The sequence below is a fragment of the Raphanus sativus genome, unplaced genomic scaffold (assembly GCF_000801105.2).
Source record: "Raphanus sativus cultivar WK10039 unplaced genomic scaffold, ASM80110v3 Scaffold2457, whole genome shotgun sequence".
NCBI classification, from domain to species: Eukaryota; Viridiplantae; Streptophyta; class Magnoliopsida; order Brassicales; family Brassicaceae; genus Raphanus; species Raphanus sativus.
In genome coordinates, this window is record NW_026617765.1 from 1 (window position 1) to 15,452 (window position 15,452).

General features: G+C 35.7%; 4 protein-coding genes across 4 annotated transcripts; 2 read left to right on the forward strand and 2 right to left on the reverse strand.

The window, feature by feature from the left end:
• The first annotated feature begins 6 nt into the window (after positions 1-6).
• On the forward strand, positions 7-1,678 carry LOC108846778 (putative FBD-associated F-box protein At5g56560). The gene is made up of 3 exons (XM_057000252.1): positions 7-976; positions 1,076-1,210; positions 1,312-1,678. The coding sequence occupies exons 1-3, from the start codon at positions 197-199 to the stop codon at positions 1,582-1,584; spliced, it is 1,188 nt and encodes a 395-aa protein (XP_056856232.1). The 5' UTR covers positions 7-196; the 3' UTR covers positions 1,585-1,678.
• Positions 1,679-1,810: 132 nt separating this feature from the next.
• Positions 1,811-4,454, reverse strand: LOC130505650 (lycopene epsilon cyclase, chloroplastic-like). The gene is made up of 10 exons (XM_057000251.1): positions 4,118-4,454; positions 3,861-4,032; positions 3,641-3,776; positions 3,355-3,568; positions 3,117-3,260; positions 2,937-3,044; positions 2,761-2,857; positions 2,535-2,657; positions 2,333-2,465; positions 1,811-2,258 (listed from the first exon to the last, which is right to left on the reverse strand). Exons 1-10 carry the CDS (start codon positions 4,412-4,414, stop codon positions 2,093-2,095), a joined length of 1,590 nt encoding a protein of 529 aa, XP_056856231.1. The 5' UTR covers positions 4,415-4,454; the 3' UTR covers positions 1,811-2,092.
• A 1,250-nt stretch (positions 4,455-5,704) lies between these two features.
• LOC130505651 (casein kinase 1-like protein 12) lies at positions 5,705-8,934 on the reverse strand. The gene is made up of 13 exons (XM_057000253.1): positions 8,492-8,934; positions 8,356-8,396; positions 7,844-7,913; positions 7,614-7,762; positions 7,437-7,532; positions 7,281-7,351; positions 7,131-7,192; positions 6,994-7,057; positions 6,830-6,914; positions 6,619-6,745; positions 6,401-6,541; positions 6,212-6,318; positions 5,705-6,130 (listed from the first exon to the last, which is right to left on the reverse strand). Exons 1-13 carry the CDS (start codon positions 8,565-8,567, stop codon positions 5,915-5,917), a joined length of 1,305 nt encoding a protein of 434 aa, XP_056856233.1. The 5' UTR covers positions 8,568-8,934; the 3' UTR covers positions 5,705-5,914.
• Positions 8,935-9,984: 1,050 nt separating this feature from the next.
• LOC108847566 (uncharacterized) lies at positions 9,985-11,329 on the forward strand. The gene is made up of 4 exons (XM_018620839.2): positions 9,985-10,144; positions 10,330-10,471; positions 10,585-10,625; positions 10,789-11,329. The coding sequence occupies exons 1-4, from the start codon at positions 10,120-10,122 to the stop codon at positions 11,154-11,156; spliced, it is 576 nt and encodes a 191-aa protein (XP_018476341.1). The 5' UTR covers positions 9,985-10,119; the 3' UTR covers positions 11,157-11,329.
• The last annotated feature ends 4,123 nt before the right edge of the window (positions 11,330-15,452 follow it).

The following is a 15,452-nucleotide window of genomic DNA, read 5'->3' on the forward strand; positions in this document are numbered from 1 at the left end:
GCGCCTTATTTCGACTAATTTCTGGGAAAACGAATCTGCTGCAAGTCTTTTGAGAATCTGTCCTGTTCTTAAAGATTTGGTTGTGGACCAGACCAAAGTATTCAGTAGTAACGTGTGTGCTTCTATCACTTGCAGTGCCCTAAAAACATTGATACTCGGTGGACTAACTATCAACGCTGTTCCACCATCGTTTTCCATGCCATCACTCAAAGCTATGCAACTTTTGTCTGTTAAGTTCTCTGGAGGCGAATCAGTTTTAAGTCTTTTACAAAAATGCCCTGTTCTTGAGGATTTGGTTGTTAACCAAACACAAGTATTCGATAGTAATGAGTGTACTATGAGTAGTTGCAGAACATTAAAAAAGTTGACGCTCAGTGAACTAAGTATCAAGGCGGTTCCGCCTTGGTTTCGCTTGCCATCGCTCAAAACTCTGCACCTTTTATCGGTCAAGTTCTCGGGTGAAGAATCCATTGCAAGTTTCTTACCGGTTTGCCCTGTTCTCGAATGTTTGGTTGTGGACCGAACCAAAGACGACAGTGTGATGTTCGAGGACGTTCCGGTTTGGTTTTGTTTGCCATCACTCAAGAGTCTGCACCTTTTATCTGTTAAATTCTCGGACGAAGAATCTTTTTCCAAGCTTATAGAAAGATGCCCGGTTCTCGAAGATTTGGTTATAAACAACACCTTGGATGACAATGTGATGATATTCAACATCGATACACCTTCTTTGAGGAGCTTATCTATCGTTAACTCTATAAGAAAAAATCCCCACGTTATGGAAAAGCATGGGTTTGTGATAAATGCTCCTTCTTTGGAGAAAATAAACTTTAAAGATACATTCAGTAACCTTCTAGTGTTTGAGCATATGCCAGCGGTGACCGAGGCTAATATCCAGGTTATTTGTGGCCAGTCTAAAAAGTTCATAGGATCTTTTACCTCAATCCGTCAACTATCTGTATGTTCTCTATCTTCAGAGGTAAGAAACTTTGTTACTCAAATAATGTAAAGAGCTCGAGATTCTCCTAGTATGTCTTATTATTTCAATATAGTAAACTATTGCATATTTCAATTGCAGACTCCATATCCTAGTGGCACTATCTTCCCTTATCTTGAACATCTAGAGCTATGTACATGTTCTGCGGGATGGGCCAATCTACTTGTTTGTATACTTAAAGACGCTCCAACACTCAGATATCTCAAGCTTAAGTCGGTATGTAGTATGGATCTTTTTCAGTAGTATGTTACATGAACAGTATAGTGACGACCTATAATACTAACACACGTAATGTTGCTCTCTCGTTTTCATCTCAGCAACATGGTGCCGATTACAATGATCCGATGAATTACTGGAACAAACCAACAGCTGTTCCAGAATGTTTATCAACGCATCTCGAGATCATGGAATGGAGACAATATGAAGGCACAGAGGAAGTGATGAACGTGGCTGCTTACATACTAGCAAACGCAAGATGTTTAAAGACGGCTACGTTCTCAACAAGATGTGGAGACAAACATCACAGCATGCTCAGAGAGTTAAGGAGTCTGAAGAGAGGTTCAGATACATGTCAATTATTGTTTGACTAAACTTTTATGTGATGTGGAGTGGTGTGTTTCTTCTAGAAGACACATATGATTCTTTAGGTTTCTTCTGTCCTTGTCTCTGACTTTATTTTAGTTTTTTTTTATGGGTTTTATTTTCCGAATCTACAGATCTTCTTCATTTAGTAAAAACAGAGCGTTTTTTTTCTATCAAGTTCTCAAGTCAAGACATTCTTATCCTTTCTTTGTCAAGTAAAAAAAAAAATTCCTATGGGGATCAAAATCTAGTTTAACCATTATATATACCAATTACAAATAAAAATACTGTATTACTCATGTTTATAAATTGATGACTAGTGATTGACATACATTACTTTGAATCTAACTCTTAATGAGAATAATAATATGAGAATGCAGCACAAAAAATGACCCGTAGATTATTCTATACACGAGTGTAATCCAGTTTTCCTAGTAACCAACATTACCATACACACCATCCGTCGATCGATAACTTGTAATATATATACAAACCCAAGAGTGAAGGAGGAGAGGATCATAGTCTGAGATAGGTTTTAATCATGGTGGCTCCGGTTGGATCAGAGACCAGGTGATTAATAAGACCTTTTCTTAAATTGTTTGGTGCAATGACGAACATGTACAAAGCAAAAGGAACCAAATCTCCTGATGTTAATGTTGATCCTAGAAACCCTTGCCACATCCTGAGCAAAAAAAAGGAAACAAAAACATCAGTTTTCTTGATTATTTAAATCAAAGGATCAGTGGATGCCTTAACCATTTTGGAAGGCGGAAGAAAGTGTGGAAGAAGCTCCTAATGCCTCCGATATCGAGTTGGACTATGAGTGCAAGGCCGAAGAGAAAGAATGCTCTTTGTCGTTTCCTTTCTTGTGGCCATAAAGTATCCCAAGCTGCCCAACAAAAAATGTAAGTTTATTAAAAAAAAAGGTTTTCAAGAAATTGTCTGAAAGTTTAATTACCTTGTCTTGAAATATTGCTGTTGATGTGTTTGGTTAAGGAAGTAGTGGACTCGTGTTTTAGTATATCCGCGATGACTGATGCGTATGTTGGAGCTTCAGACAAAGATCTCACAACTGAATAGCCTGTTATAATTTTTGAGAGAAAGTTGTCAGTGCGTAGTGACTGCGTACTAAAAGATGTTGAATAACAAGAACTCAAAAGTTAAAGGATTTGTTCTTACTATACCTGTGGCGGGATGTACCATGCTAGCAGCAGCACCAAAGGCGAGATTCTTTTGTTCAGTGTTTGGCAAGGAACCACCTACCGGGATATAAGACCATTCCTGTAATTAACAAAAGTTTTTCACTCTAGTTTCAACAAAGTCAAAGCTCTTACTTTTTTCTTTGTATATATTTATTTACCTCTTCATAAGTCTTTAGAATTCGGATTCCGAGTGTATCTAATCTCAACATGAGTTTCTTTTTAAGCAAATCAAAGGGCATGACATCTTTTGAGGCCAGACATGTCTCCTGCAAGTGATTCTTTATCTGATGAGCAACAGACTTTAATTATTTTTGCGTGAGAAAGGAGAGAGAAAGAACCTCAAAGAACACTCTTGTCTTTGTCATAGGCATGGCGTAAAGAAACGTTGGATACTCAGCTTCCAAGCTCCGAGCTTTCTGGTTCGTATAATCTCTGTAGTCCATAAAAACCATCTGCTCTGGATCATATGGACTGTTTTCCACCTAATAGAGTTTTCAAATTAAACAGTCTCAAATTTATTCATCCGTAATGATTATATTAAGAATTACACTGGAACATATCATTTTCATACTGTACCTCAACCTCCACGCCGTATGCAGTTTGAACACAGACTCTAGGCCCTCCGAGTTCGTATTGCAAGAGCTTCCCCGAAGCTGCTCCAGAAGCAACAGTGGCAAGCCTGCAGGGAACAACGGTGTTTCTTTCACAGGAAACGAGCCTAAGGCCATCGGGAGCTTCTGTTATGCTCTCAACTTTTGAGCTAAGATACGAGACACCTGACTCGGCACACCTATGAAAAAAGAACATTAATAAACGGATAATCAGGAGATGAACAATAATAGCTAGTGAAACCATTCGTTACCTCCTCAAGAGCTCCTCGTGAAGTAACCTTCGACTAACTCTTCCATAAGCACGACCAATTGTAATGGGATTGTTATCGTCTAGATAGACAATAGTATCTCTCCATACATGCTCAATACATTTTTGCAACCCAAGATCTATTACAACAAACACAAACTAGTTATTTACATTTGACCATGAAGACAAATGGATCATTGATTCTTTTTTTAAATAATAATTACCGTTGAATTCATCTTCCCAAACACCGTAGTTGTTAGTGAAAGGAAGGTCCGGACCAATGAGTCCAACTTTTAGACCTAACTTAGCTGATTCAGCAGCCAAGGCTAAACCAGCAGGACCGCAACCAATAACCACTAGGTCCAAAGCACCATCACCAATTGATATAAGAGGTAACTGCAATTAAATCAAATATAAGACAAAAAAGCTTTAAAACACACACACATAAACTGTTTCTTCCTAAACAAGTCATCGAACTGACCTTATCAACGAGCTTGGACTGTTCTTCATCCATGTCTTTGTTCTGCTGCATTTGAACGAACGTAATCTCCGAGCCACCAGCCTTCACGAAATCTTCCTCGTCGGCGTAATCCTCCCTCACCGCAACGCAGCTCTCACTACCACCGGAGCCTCCGCCGCCGCTAGCTCTGACGACTCTACACAAACCACGCCGAAGATTCATGAAACTGTATCTTTTGACCAGCGGAAACCTCCTCCGAGAAGACGGGAAAGCTGTGACCGTCATTGCAGCGAAATTGCGAGCACCAACACACTCCATTTTACAAGTTCAGCGAGAAGAAGACGAAGAAACTCTCTTCACACCATTGTTGCGCTGTTCTATTGAAGTATAAGTAGCAAGGGAAGGAATCTGGCTTTTTCTTTCTTCGTTATGTTTCCTTTTCACAGTGACTTGGAAAAGGGCTTTAGAGAGACGAGAGGACGATAACAAGGATAGAACCATAGGGACTCTATTCGCCACGTGTAATGATCTCATTCGTTAAGACGTGAACATGCTGCGTAAACGTACTTCGCCTACAAAAAAGAACACGTGTTAGTGATTTGATTCGCTCGTGCTAATGTACTTTTGGATACATAAAAATTAAAAAGGACTGGACTACAATGACGTGTATTGTTGGGCTATATAAAGAACAGGCCTAACATTTGGTACTAATAAATGTATTTAATGTAAGAACCTGTATTGTTGGACTAACCCAAATCCCATTTGAGTTTTGGTAATGTTAACTAGGAGTACTATATCTTTGAGATTTTTATTATTTTCAAATAAACTTTTGGAAGATTTTTATTGTTTTGTTATAAGGTTTAAGTCCGTATAAATTGATGGGATTCAGTTTCATGTAAAAGAAATATGTAAATAATAAATCATCCAGAAGAATCTGCTTTGTCTTTTTTTTTTTAGATTAACATTCGCTCTTGACAAAAGGTAACAAACATATGATTCTCTGACATGCTATGATAATCACGAAAAACAAAGAAGAAACGTATACGCATACTACGAGTATTAGCAAATGACAACTTGGCATGAGGTAGAGAGTCTTGTAAAGTTAAGGAGTTGCTCAACAATGACAGAATCTTCCTGCATGTGTTTCTGTAATTACCTAAGCACAATGTGAATCTCTAGAAAGTAACTCATCAGATTCAGTTTCATTTCATCATCTCTGTCGCCCTCTTCTGCCAAGACGAGTAGACGACCATTAAGTGTTAACATACTCTGGGGATGTTAGACACCCCATGGGGTCCAGGGAAAGATACTTCTAACTCCCTCCTCATATGGACGTATACTAACTCCCAAAAGATAAGACATGTTAGATACGGGCAGCTCTCAAGAAAAGACAGGCTACATTTTCCACATATTACAGAACAAAGGTAGTGGATGACATCTACATGACCTCCAAGAGTATGGGAGAAGATGTTCATAGCTTTGACACACAAGATCCCAAAATGAGAGAATCATTTGGAAGAGGTTTTGTGTAGTCATTAAGCTTATAGTCTGTAGGCTTTATCTTTTGTAAAAAGAATAAAATTTTACTATTGCTAAAAGATACATAACTAAAACATACAATGAATCCCAATTTCAAACATTGACTGCGCAGTAAGAAAATACAAAACAAAGAAGACACCCAAGTAAAAACAAAATTAAAAACAACACAAAAAATTCAGAAAATTTACTAGGTTCTGTAATATAGAGTCAAAGCTTTATACTATATGATTAATAATCTCTGAAAAAATACATGTTTTCTTCTTCTTCTAACCATTGGGATCAATGGTACCTTTCGTCAGAGACTTGGAGAGTCTCAATGCCTTTGACAGCAGAATCGTAATGTTTCCTAGTGGAAGAAGATCTCTTCCTTTCAGACGATGAAGAAACCATCCCAGAGTTTCTTAATCCACTTCCCGTACGGCTTCTCTGTAGCTCCTCAGACGTCACTCTCCTCGATGATCCTGCTGACTGTCCGAACAGCGACGAGCTTGGCATCTGTCAAAAAAAAAAGAGCTTTTAGATGATTGCTTGTATCCAACAAAGAAAAAAACAGAGCAAATGTTTTCATAATAATACCATTGGAGCTCTAACAGCAGCTGATGACAAGTTGCCAGAGTTCTCGAGAGCTCCTGACGTTCTCCTTCTTGACGAATCCATCGGTGGTCTCCCTCCATCTTCCTCACCTTCAATAAACATTAAAAGCTTTAGACTTTCTAAGCGTTAAACATCTTTATTAAGTGTTCCTCTGTTTTGAAAAATATTCACCTCCGTATCTATCCATGCTGGTTAATCCTGGAGGCAAAGCCGAACTGGTTCCAGCCGCAGGGCCACGGGATGGAGGAGCTGTTAGTTGTGACTGTTGGTACTTCAGTATGGTCCAGTCAAAGACATAATCGAATTGAAACCCTGTGATAAAAATAAAATGTAAGAAAGTCTGTATCTTTTGAGGGAAAGAAGAAGATGAAAAAAGCTTTCAAAAAAACCTTCACGGATGAAGAGATCTCTGAATATTCTTTTGAGATAACCGTAGTCTGGTTTATCATCAAACCGGAGGGAGCGGCAGTAATGGAAGTAAGATGCGAATTCAGATGGGTAGCCACGGCATAAGGACTGGAGGAAAGATAAAAACAAGTTGTGTGTTAATGAAGAAAGCTTTTAAATAAAAGGAACAAACTTTGTGGTTTAGGACTTCACCTCAATGGATGTAGAGACTTTCTTTTCGCTGATTCTTTCGTACTTTTGTTTCTTGGTTCCAGCTTTAAGCCCTTGCCATGGAAGACTAGAAAAAAGAAATTCTAATAAGGAATGTGAAGAAGGAAGTGAAAGAAACGAGGCAGTGTATGTAAAATAGTACTCACCTTCCTTTGAGGAAATACATGAGAATGTAACCAAGAGATTCTAGATCATCCCTTCTGCTTTGTTCTGTATGAGAGAAAAATAGGTATTTAATATTAAGGACACCAAGAATCTTCAGCAGTTTTTTTGTCGAGCTTACCAATTCCCAAGTGAGTATTCATACTAGCATATCTTGCGGTTCCAGTGAGATTCTTATTTTCTCTACAAAGATAGAAAATGACATCCGAGTTTAGAATTGTGCGTAGGAAGAAGAAACGGAGACTGATTATTAAAAAAAAAATCGTTTCACCTGTAAGGAATGTGCTGATGGGTAGTGTTATCCCTGTACTTCTTAGCAAGACCAAAGTCGATGATGTATACCTTTAGAAACATATTATAAAAGAGTCATTTCACTTCAAAAGTAAAATAAGAACAGAATACAAACATAAAGGTGGAAAAAGGAAACCTGGTTGGCGCGTCTTCCTAACCCCATGAGGAAGTTGTCAGGCTTGAGATCTCGGTGAAGAAAAGATTTCGAATGGAAATACTCAACACGGTTTATCTGAATACAGTGAAAGAGCCAATCATTTAACAAGTCTCTTAAGGAGAAAGAGTTAGATAAAAGGACAAGAGAGGTGTGTACCATTTGATCAGCAAGCATGAGGACGGACTTGAGAGAAAGTTTCCTGCTACAGAAATTGAACAAGTCTTCAAGACTAGGCCCAAGTAGATCCATGACCAGAACATTGTAGTCGCCTTCAACACCGAACCACTTGACATTCGGAACACCAGCTGCCATAATAAAAGGTTCATGAGAGAGACTAAATGCATGGTTATAAAAGAACAAGAGAGAATCAAGAGATGAGCTTTTACTTCCTCCTTGTAGAAGTCTGTATAATTTGGATTCATAGAGCAGCTGTGGATGCTTTGTCTTGGCATTTTCCTGCAAAAATTAAATACATAACGCTGAGTATATCATCAAAAGGCTACTAGCAGTAACAAATAAACCAGAAAAAGGAAGAAAAATCATACTAACTTGGCATACATTGTCCATAGACATGAAATAAGCTTTGAGAAATAAGTGAAAAATTAAACTAGTGTCACACATTATCTTTGGTCTAATTCAGGTAACTCTTTAGTAAATGTTTATAAGCCCTAGCCAATGTCATCTATATACTAAACAACATACATTGTACCACATTATCTTCAACGTTTGGTCTAATTCAAGTAACCTAATAAAATGGACTTAAGCTCTAGCCAATGTCCTCTTTTATAGTAAAGAACAAACATCGTCTCTATCTGAAATTAAAACCTTCACATGATGATGCTGACAACACACACACACAAAAAAAAAAACAAATGTCAGCAGCAAAGCAAGAACTCACAAGCTTGATGGCGACTTCTTCGTTCGTTTGAAGATGAGTACCTAAAAGAAACAACACAATCCAAAGACAAACGTTAAGAAATTTAGAAAAAAAAAAATCAAGAACAGAATGAATTGAGGAGTAAAAAAGAGCGAACCGAGATGGATCTCTCCAAAAGAGCCGCTTCCGATTTTGCGTCCGAGCCGAAACTTGTTTCCCACACTAGCCTCCATCAAACAACCGACTCAAAACAAAAGAGGAAACTTTTTATCCTCTTATCCGAAACCAAAATGCCTCCTTTAAGACAACCCTTTAATCCAACGGAATCAGCAGCCGCAAACCCAGAATTATCTCTCGGAAAGATTGAGTTTTTTTTTTTTTTGCGAAATTAGGGTTGAAACAGGGGAAAACAGAGGAACCCAATAGTCACCTTCTTCCAAGTCCTTCTCGTGATCTGGGGGAACAAAAGGGAATGTTGATTGTCTCCTTTGCTTTATCTGTCTCTCTCTCTTCACGCGCAATGGATTAAAGGAAAGCTTTGATGGGGCGAAGAGAATGAAGTTTCTCAAAAGTTTGGGTCTTTTTCTTTTCTTTTTCGCTTCCTCCTTTCCTTATTCTCAGCTCCACGGTTCCATATATATCCCGGTTTTATATAACCGGGGAAAACCGGTCCATTAATCAATTTCGCTTTTCAAACGATACGTTATGTTTATCATTCCTTTGTCGCTTTCAATCAAATGAGATGAGAGAGGATTATCATCAATTTGAAATTTGGAATTTTCAACTGATGTTAATTTCATATAAATGATGCATATCGGTTACTTGGTTTATTTTCGGTTTGACTTTGGTATTTGAATGTACATCACGCGTGGAGTGAAAAAACATTAAAGAAAAACGAAAAGAAAAAATTAATTAATTTAGGATTGGCTATGAGGGAGAAATGGGTGACCAAGCGTGAGAGCTACGCGTGCTCGTTGGGTGAGCGGTAAAGGTCGTTTGGCACGTGACTTCCCTTCCTTCCTTCAAAATATCTTGTGAGGGCCATGCCTCAACGTAATACGCACGTGATTCATGTTTTTTTCCCGTGTGTTTGACTTTACTGGTCTAAATTCTAATCATACGTCGTACGAGGATGAGATTTTTTATTTTTTTATTTTTTTAGCAACTTGGAGGAGATTTAAATACACAGTGGTCGGTCTAAATGAATTACTGCTGAGGAGTTAAAATAGCCTATGTTCATAAATTTATTTTTCACTAAAAGACATCTTATTTAAAAAAAAATTGAGGAGTTACAATAGCCTTTATACGAGGTGAAGGATGTATATTGTATACAAAATAAATATAGGCCCGCTTTTTGGCAAATCAAAAAGCAGAATCATTAAAACACCGGCATGTACGTAAGAATTTGTGCTCTTAGAGAGTTAATGATATTGATAATGCTCTTTTTCACGTAAGTGTTAGACCCATTCTCACTTGTAAAGGCCCATACGTTTTGGTATGAATTGATGTGCATAAGAAGATGGTTATGTGGCGGTACAAATTAGTAAATGAGGAATTAATTACTTGTATAATTAGATTAAACCATTGCAAGTGTGGGACCCAATAATTTGGTAATCCAGTCTGGCTCTCTTATTACAGGTTGTTGTCTTCAAATAAGAAGATGATGCCTTCTGGAGATGCTGCAAATTCCTTTCAGCGGATATTCCAATTGACTCTCAGAGAAAAAACCCTAAAAGAATCCTAAATCCACTCGATTTTATATTTTCTTGTCATCCAAGCAAGAAGATGACTGGTACCAACACAGTTTCTGGTAAATTCTTCTGGAGGGTTTATGTTCTTTCCCATTCGCGATGAATCTCGCTCATTAGTTGATTTATTCTTGCTCTTATGGAACCGATGGATGAACCTCCTTCTTAATTAGTTTTTAAGTCGATGTATACTTCTAAAAAATATATATATTTTTGTTTTAAAATTGTATTTGTGTTTTTGTGTTAGATGATGAACATCGTTCGGACATGAAGAAGATTCATGGTGGTGAGATTGATGAGAGCAAAGTCAAAGCGCCAAACATGTTTGAACGAGCCAAAGAGGAGTTCGACGCAGTTGTTGGGGCTATTCATCAACACAAGAGTTCCAAGTTTGTTTTATTTATCTCTGTCTAATGCTTTGATTATCCATTTCTTACGTTAGCATCAGCTAGCGTGTACAATAAGTTTCCTCATGTGTTATAATTCCTGTTTTTTTTTTCAGGGACGAATCTGATAAAATGGAATTTAAATCCGAGAAACCAGGTTCGATTTTTCTCAACCCATTGCTGAAATATTGTTGTATCATCAGTAACAACAAAGTTTGACTAGTTTATGTGTTATGTGTGTTGGTTCTTGTTGTTCAAAAAAAAAAAAAAAAGTGTGTTGGTTCTTGATTCTTGTTCTGTTTTTCACATGGTTTATACAGAAGATGAAAATAAGAAACCGAATATGATGAGAAAGGCCAAGGAGGAAGTAAAATCTCTGTTCCATTCCAAGGAGAAACCTCATCCCCATCATCATTATCACAAAGAAACTCATGGAAGGAGTGATGATATCGATGAGAACACACATGTGGATGAAGTGAGAGCTCCCAATGTTTTCGAGAGAGCCAAGGAAGAGATAGAGGCTGTCATCAACACCATCCATACCAAGAAGAACGAGACTGACGGTTCCGATTCTCCTAAGCGTTCTCGGTCTGTCTCACCGGAGAAGGAGAGAGCTGGATTCGGATGCTCTCTTGGAAAGGGGCTGGAAAAGATTTGTTCTCCTTGGGGTGATAATAAAAAAGATTGAGTTATTCATTATGATTGATGATCATGAACTAACTGTTGTGATCAAATTTGGTTGAGTTTTAATGATCAGTTTGTTGATTTGTAGGTACTGAATTGTTACCTTAACAGATTAAACCTTCCCCTTCTTATTATTTGAGGAGACCATTTGATAACTAACCTTTACTTCATGTGTTATTTTCAATTGTGCCATTTCCTATGTGTCAATCCCACAAGCTCTCTCACACCCTATATTAAAAGACCCTTTGTTAACTAGACAAATTACAAAATTTGCCATTGATCATTATAATATAACTTGACTAATATACTATAATCTTCTTCACTATTGATAAATGACAAACAACAATTAAAACGTCTATATTTAATGATATATTCTGACTACTTTTGGAAATATATTTATTACTTAGTCTACTATATGGTTTTAGATCCTCTTTATATTATTTTAGGACCACTCAAAATAAATAACCTTCATTTGATGTATGATTTACATGAGTGTCATTTCCTACGTGGCAGTCTCATAAGCACTCTCACATCTATTTTAAAAACAACCCTTAGCCTATTAGAATTATTACATAAATGTGCCATTGGTCATTACCATATCAATATCTACGATTTATGTGGTATTATAAAGTGGACAATATATTTCTTAGACGACTGCTTACGAAGTTATTTATTAGACATACCACTAATTCTTATCAGTATTATGTAATAATTCTAGGGACGATTTGTTATAAAACTAATATTCGTAAGAAATATATTAGTTTGTACTCTTAGAAGAATTTTATAAAATTAGGAGATTTGATAGGGAAATATTTAGATTGTAAATATATTTTAAAATCTAAATATATTAGGAGACTTGAAAGTGTAATGATCCGATATTTTATGTAATATATTCGCATAGAACGCAGCTTCAACAATATTTAGATTGTATGTATGAAAAATAAACTTGGTGTCGAAATGGTTGACATGTCGTAAATTAATATTCAAGAACAAGAATTTTGTTTTAGTCCATCATAATCCAAAGTTCACAACAGCCGTAGATGAGTTTTGTGTTGGTCTATTATATTAACTCAGAATAAGTGAAGTTCAACCTATAATTAATGTTCTGTAGGTTGATATATTTCAACCTATAATTAAAATCATTACAATAAGATGACGTGCTAATTTGTTCAAAAAAATTATAAATGTACTAATTTAGGCAACACATGATTAGAAATGCATAATGATTTATTATATCCATTTATTATATACTTTTTCCCCGAGAATGGATTTTTGATATAGACTGATTTACGTGATTACGCAAGATTTTTGATATGTACTGATTTACGTGATTACTCAAGATTTTTGATATGGACAGATTTACGCAGGTCTTACCACCTAGACTGATTTATGTGATCTTCATATATTTTTTATGTACCAATTAATACCGAATAAGGTATTGTGGCTTTGATTGTATACGTTTAACTTTACAAACAAATGGAGACGTGATTCAAATTATAATTAATCATATTTCCAAATATATATGTGATTGCCACTGATTGCTTGCATAGATTAATTGAGAATCCATTTCTGTAGGTTTGTTTCTTATGGGTTATACGTTTCGATTTAACTAATTTAAATGAAACACTCATTTTTGCTATCAATTTAGATTGTCAATCACGCTATATTGATTTTTTGACTTGAATAGTTTTTGCCATATATACTCAGAGATCATGCACAATTAGAGTTTCTAGACATAAATATTATCAATAAGTGGTTTATAAATAAATGCAAATTGATGTAAAAAAAAAATGCAAATTAGACGATCATTTTTGTAAAGTAGGAAGCTATAATTTCTTTCCAAATCTAACGTTCAATTAGGGATTGTAGACAAAAAATTTAGCGTAAAAATTAAATTTTATAGACAATTTTCACCGCCTACAATTTATATTCCTAAGACTATATATATCTTACATATACTATGCCTACACCTCCATCACAACCCAAACGATTCAAAACTATATTCAAAATGCAAAGATTTAATTTTATCTCTGATTTAAAATTAAAAAGTCTCTATGGAAGTTTAGGGTAAAAATTATTAGACTTTGGAAGCAATATTTGGCTCCTGGTGGAGAGACCTTAGAGATGGGTTTTTTAATGAAAAAGTAAGTTATATATTTTCAATGATAGTACATGTTCAGCGTGTTATTTCTTTATTATCTGATGTTTTTTTTTTCTTTTCTAGGGAGATAAATCCATGCATCAATAAAGAAAAGAAACTGGTTTTTCAGTTTCAACCTTCTGTACTAATTTTAAATAAAAATTGTGTTGAATATGATATCCCCATAATATTGTGCAGACGTTGTTTTCTTTATCATGATAAGAAAAATTGAACAACTTTACTAACATTGAAGAGTTTTCAAAAAATCATTTTTGAACCCAATGATGTTCCAGAAATCGATGCTTTCATAAAGAGGTATATCATTTTAATTTGTAGAAATGAGTAAATAAGTGTATTTTGTTTGGTAAATTTACTCATTGTTATTTCTCTCTATAGGATTGCAAACGAGGAGTTTTGAAAACAATTTTTACATGATTTGGTGTTTTATTGTTCTATTACCCATGTTGCTTTAATTATTATCATCATAATTTTATTATGAATGTAGTAATTATATTTCCTATGTTTGTTTATCCATAATAAATTTATACAAGTTTTGCCGTACTGTTACAGGTTTTTTTCCATGCAATATACTTCTGACCATTTATCCAATTACCCTTTTTCAGTTACACAATATAGTAAGCTTACATGATATAAACCTGCACATTATAGTAAGATATTTCTTTTTTTTTGGACAAAATAGTAAGATATTTCATTGTATATAATATTTTTGAATTTCTAATATCTATAGATACTAAATTATTTTCTTTTTAATTCTCTCACTACGCGCATGGCGCGGATTATCACCTAGTTTTATTCATATTCCAGAAGCTTTGTTGATTCACTGGCTATGGATTCTTTGGTATTTAAATTGCTTATTGTGGTTTGCACATCTCAAAATAAACTTTTAAGACTTTTTTTTGGCCAAAGAGCTTTTTTTTGGCAAAGAACTTTAAGACTTTCTTTTAGGATAATGTTCATATACTGGTTTTGATGAACTTGACTGCATTGCAGTCCAAACTAGTGTGTGTGTGGTTATGATTTGAATTTTGAAGTTAGCAACGCAATATTACAAGAAAACAAGCGAAAGTCGACAACCAAATCTGTCAATTTATTTGGTTGAATATAAAAAATTTGTAAAAGATTGTGAAAATGACTTTTTAGCATATCTTTTCAAAGTCTATGTACTGTTTTTTATTGGTTTTACAATTTCAACGAATTTAATATTTTTATAACATTTAAATTGAAAATGTTTATATAACTGAAAAAATCAAACATAACACTACATATTTTACTCTTAGAAGATATATTAAAACGAGGAAAAATTGATTTGTCATCTTCCGGAAGCTCTTATTTTTTAATTTGTTCTGGTATTTTCTTTTTTTTTTGGGGGTCAAATTTCTAGTATTTTCTTAGCATGGGGAAATTTAGGAAAAAGCACAATTCATGAATTTGAGATGTATGGTGTGTCTTTCAGAGGCGATTGTAAACCGTTTTCATTTATTAGACCGAATCAAACCGTTTTCATTTAGTAGTTATTTATTAGTTTACCAGTTTTGACGGTTTGGTACTTTTCAGACAAGAGCTCTGTTCTGTTCTCGCTCCCTGTCGTTTCTATATTTTATTCCTCGCCGAAAAGCCAGCATTAGGGTTTCGATCATGGTGACGGAGTACTTGCGCCCTCCGAAGAAGCGCAGGTTGGACATAGCCTCGGGAGAATCGAGATCCTCAGCGACACGTCCAAATCTCCGGTCTTTCAACTCGCGCGACGATGAGTGCATCCGACAGTACATCTCGTACTATTACCAGTTTCAAAAGAGCGAGGTATTTTTTTTCTTCTTCTGATTCTCCATGTGAAATCGATTTGTCTGGATTCCTGATACCAACCAATGTAAGGTGTAGAGTTTGATTTGATTTTGGTTGGATTTTTGGGTTGGTTATAAGGGTTTCGAGATAGATTGGGATAAACTGGACTACCTGTTCGACACGATGCCTATGATTGATCCATATCGTGCCAGTGAATATAAGACCAACGATGAAATAATCCGTGAAGGGACCTGTCTTGCCATTGCCCGACACAATTCCGACAAGGTAATGTTCCGCTCTCTTAGCAGTACACTCGTCTGTTCCTCTTTATTCTTACTTGCTTATTACAATTATATA

Excerpts from the sequence above, each read along its gene's own strand:
- LOC108846778 (XM_057000252.1), top strand. The coding sequence starts at position 197 with ATGCCATCACTCAAAGCTATGCAACTTTTGTCTGTTAAGTTCTCTGGA. Across the intron at positions 977-1,075 it reads TATGTTCTCTATCTTCAGAG|ACTCCATATCCTAGTGGCAC; the intron begins GTAAGAAACTTT and ends TTTCAATTGCAG. Across the intron at positions 1,211-1,311 it reads GATATCTCAAGCTTAAGTCG|CAACATGGTGCCGATTACAA; the intron begins GTATGTAGTATG and ends TTTTCATCTCAG.
- LOC130505651 (XM_057000253.1), bottom strand. The coding sequence starts at position 8,567 with ATGGAGGCTAGTGTGGGAAACAAGTTTCGGCTCGGACGCAAAATCGGA. Across the intron at positions 7,914-8,355 it reads AAGAAGTCGCCATCAAGCTT|GAAAATGCCAAGACAAAGCA; the intron begins GTGAGTTCTTGC and ends TAATTTTTGCAG. Across the intron at positions 7,533-7,613 it reads TCATGCTTGCTGATCAAATG|ATAAACCGTGTTGAGTATTT; the intron begins GTACACACCTCT and ends CACTGTATTCAG.
- LOC130505650 (XM_057000251.1), bottom strand. The coding sequence starts at position 4,414 with ATGGAGTGTGTTGGTGCTCGCAATTTCGCTGCAATGACGGTCACAGCT. Across the intron at positions 3,569-3,640 it reads CACGAGGAGCTCTTGAGGAG|GTGTGCCGAGTCAGGTGTCT; the intron begins GTAACGAATGGT and ends CTTTTTTCATAG. Across the intron at positions 2,658-2,760 it reads CATGGTACATCCCGCCACAG|GCTATTCAGTTGTGAGATCT; the intron begins GTATAGTAAGAA and ends AAATTATAACAG.
- LOC108847566 (XM_018620839.2), top strand. The coding sequence starts at position 10,120 with ATGACTGGTACCAACACAGTTTCTG. Across the intron at positions 10,145-10,329 it reads TGGTACCAACACAGTTTCTG|ATGATGAACATCGTTCGGAC; the intron begins GTAAATTCTTCT and ends TTTTTGTGTTAG. Across the intron at positions 10,626-10,788 it reads ATTTAAATCCGAGAAACCAG|AAGATGAAAATAAGAAACCG; the intron begins GTTCGATTTTTC and ends TGGTTTATACAG.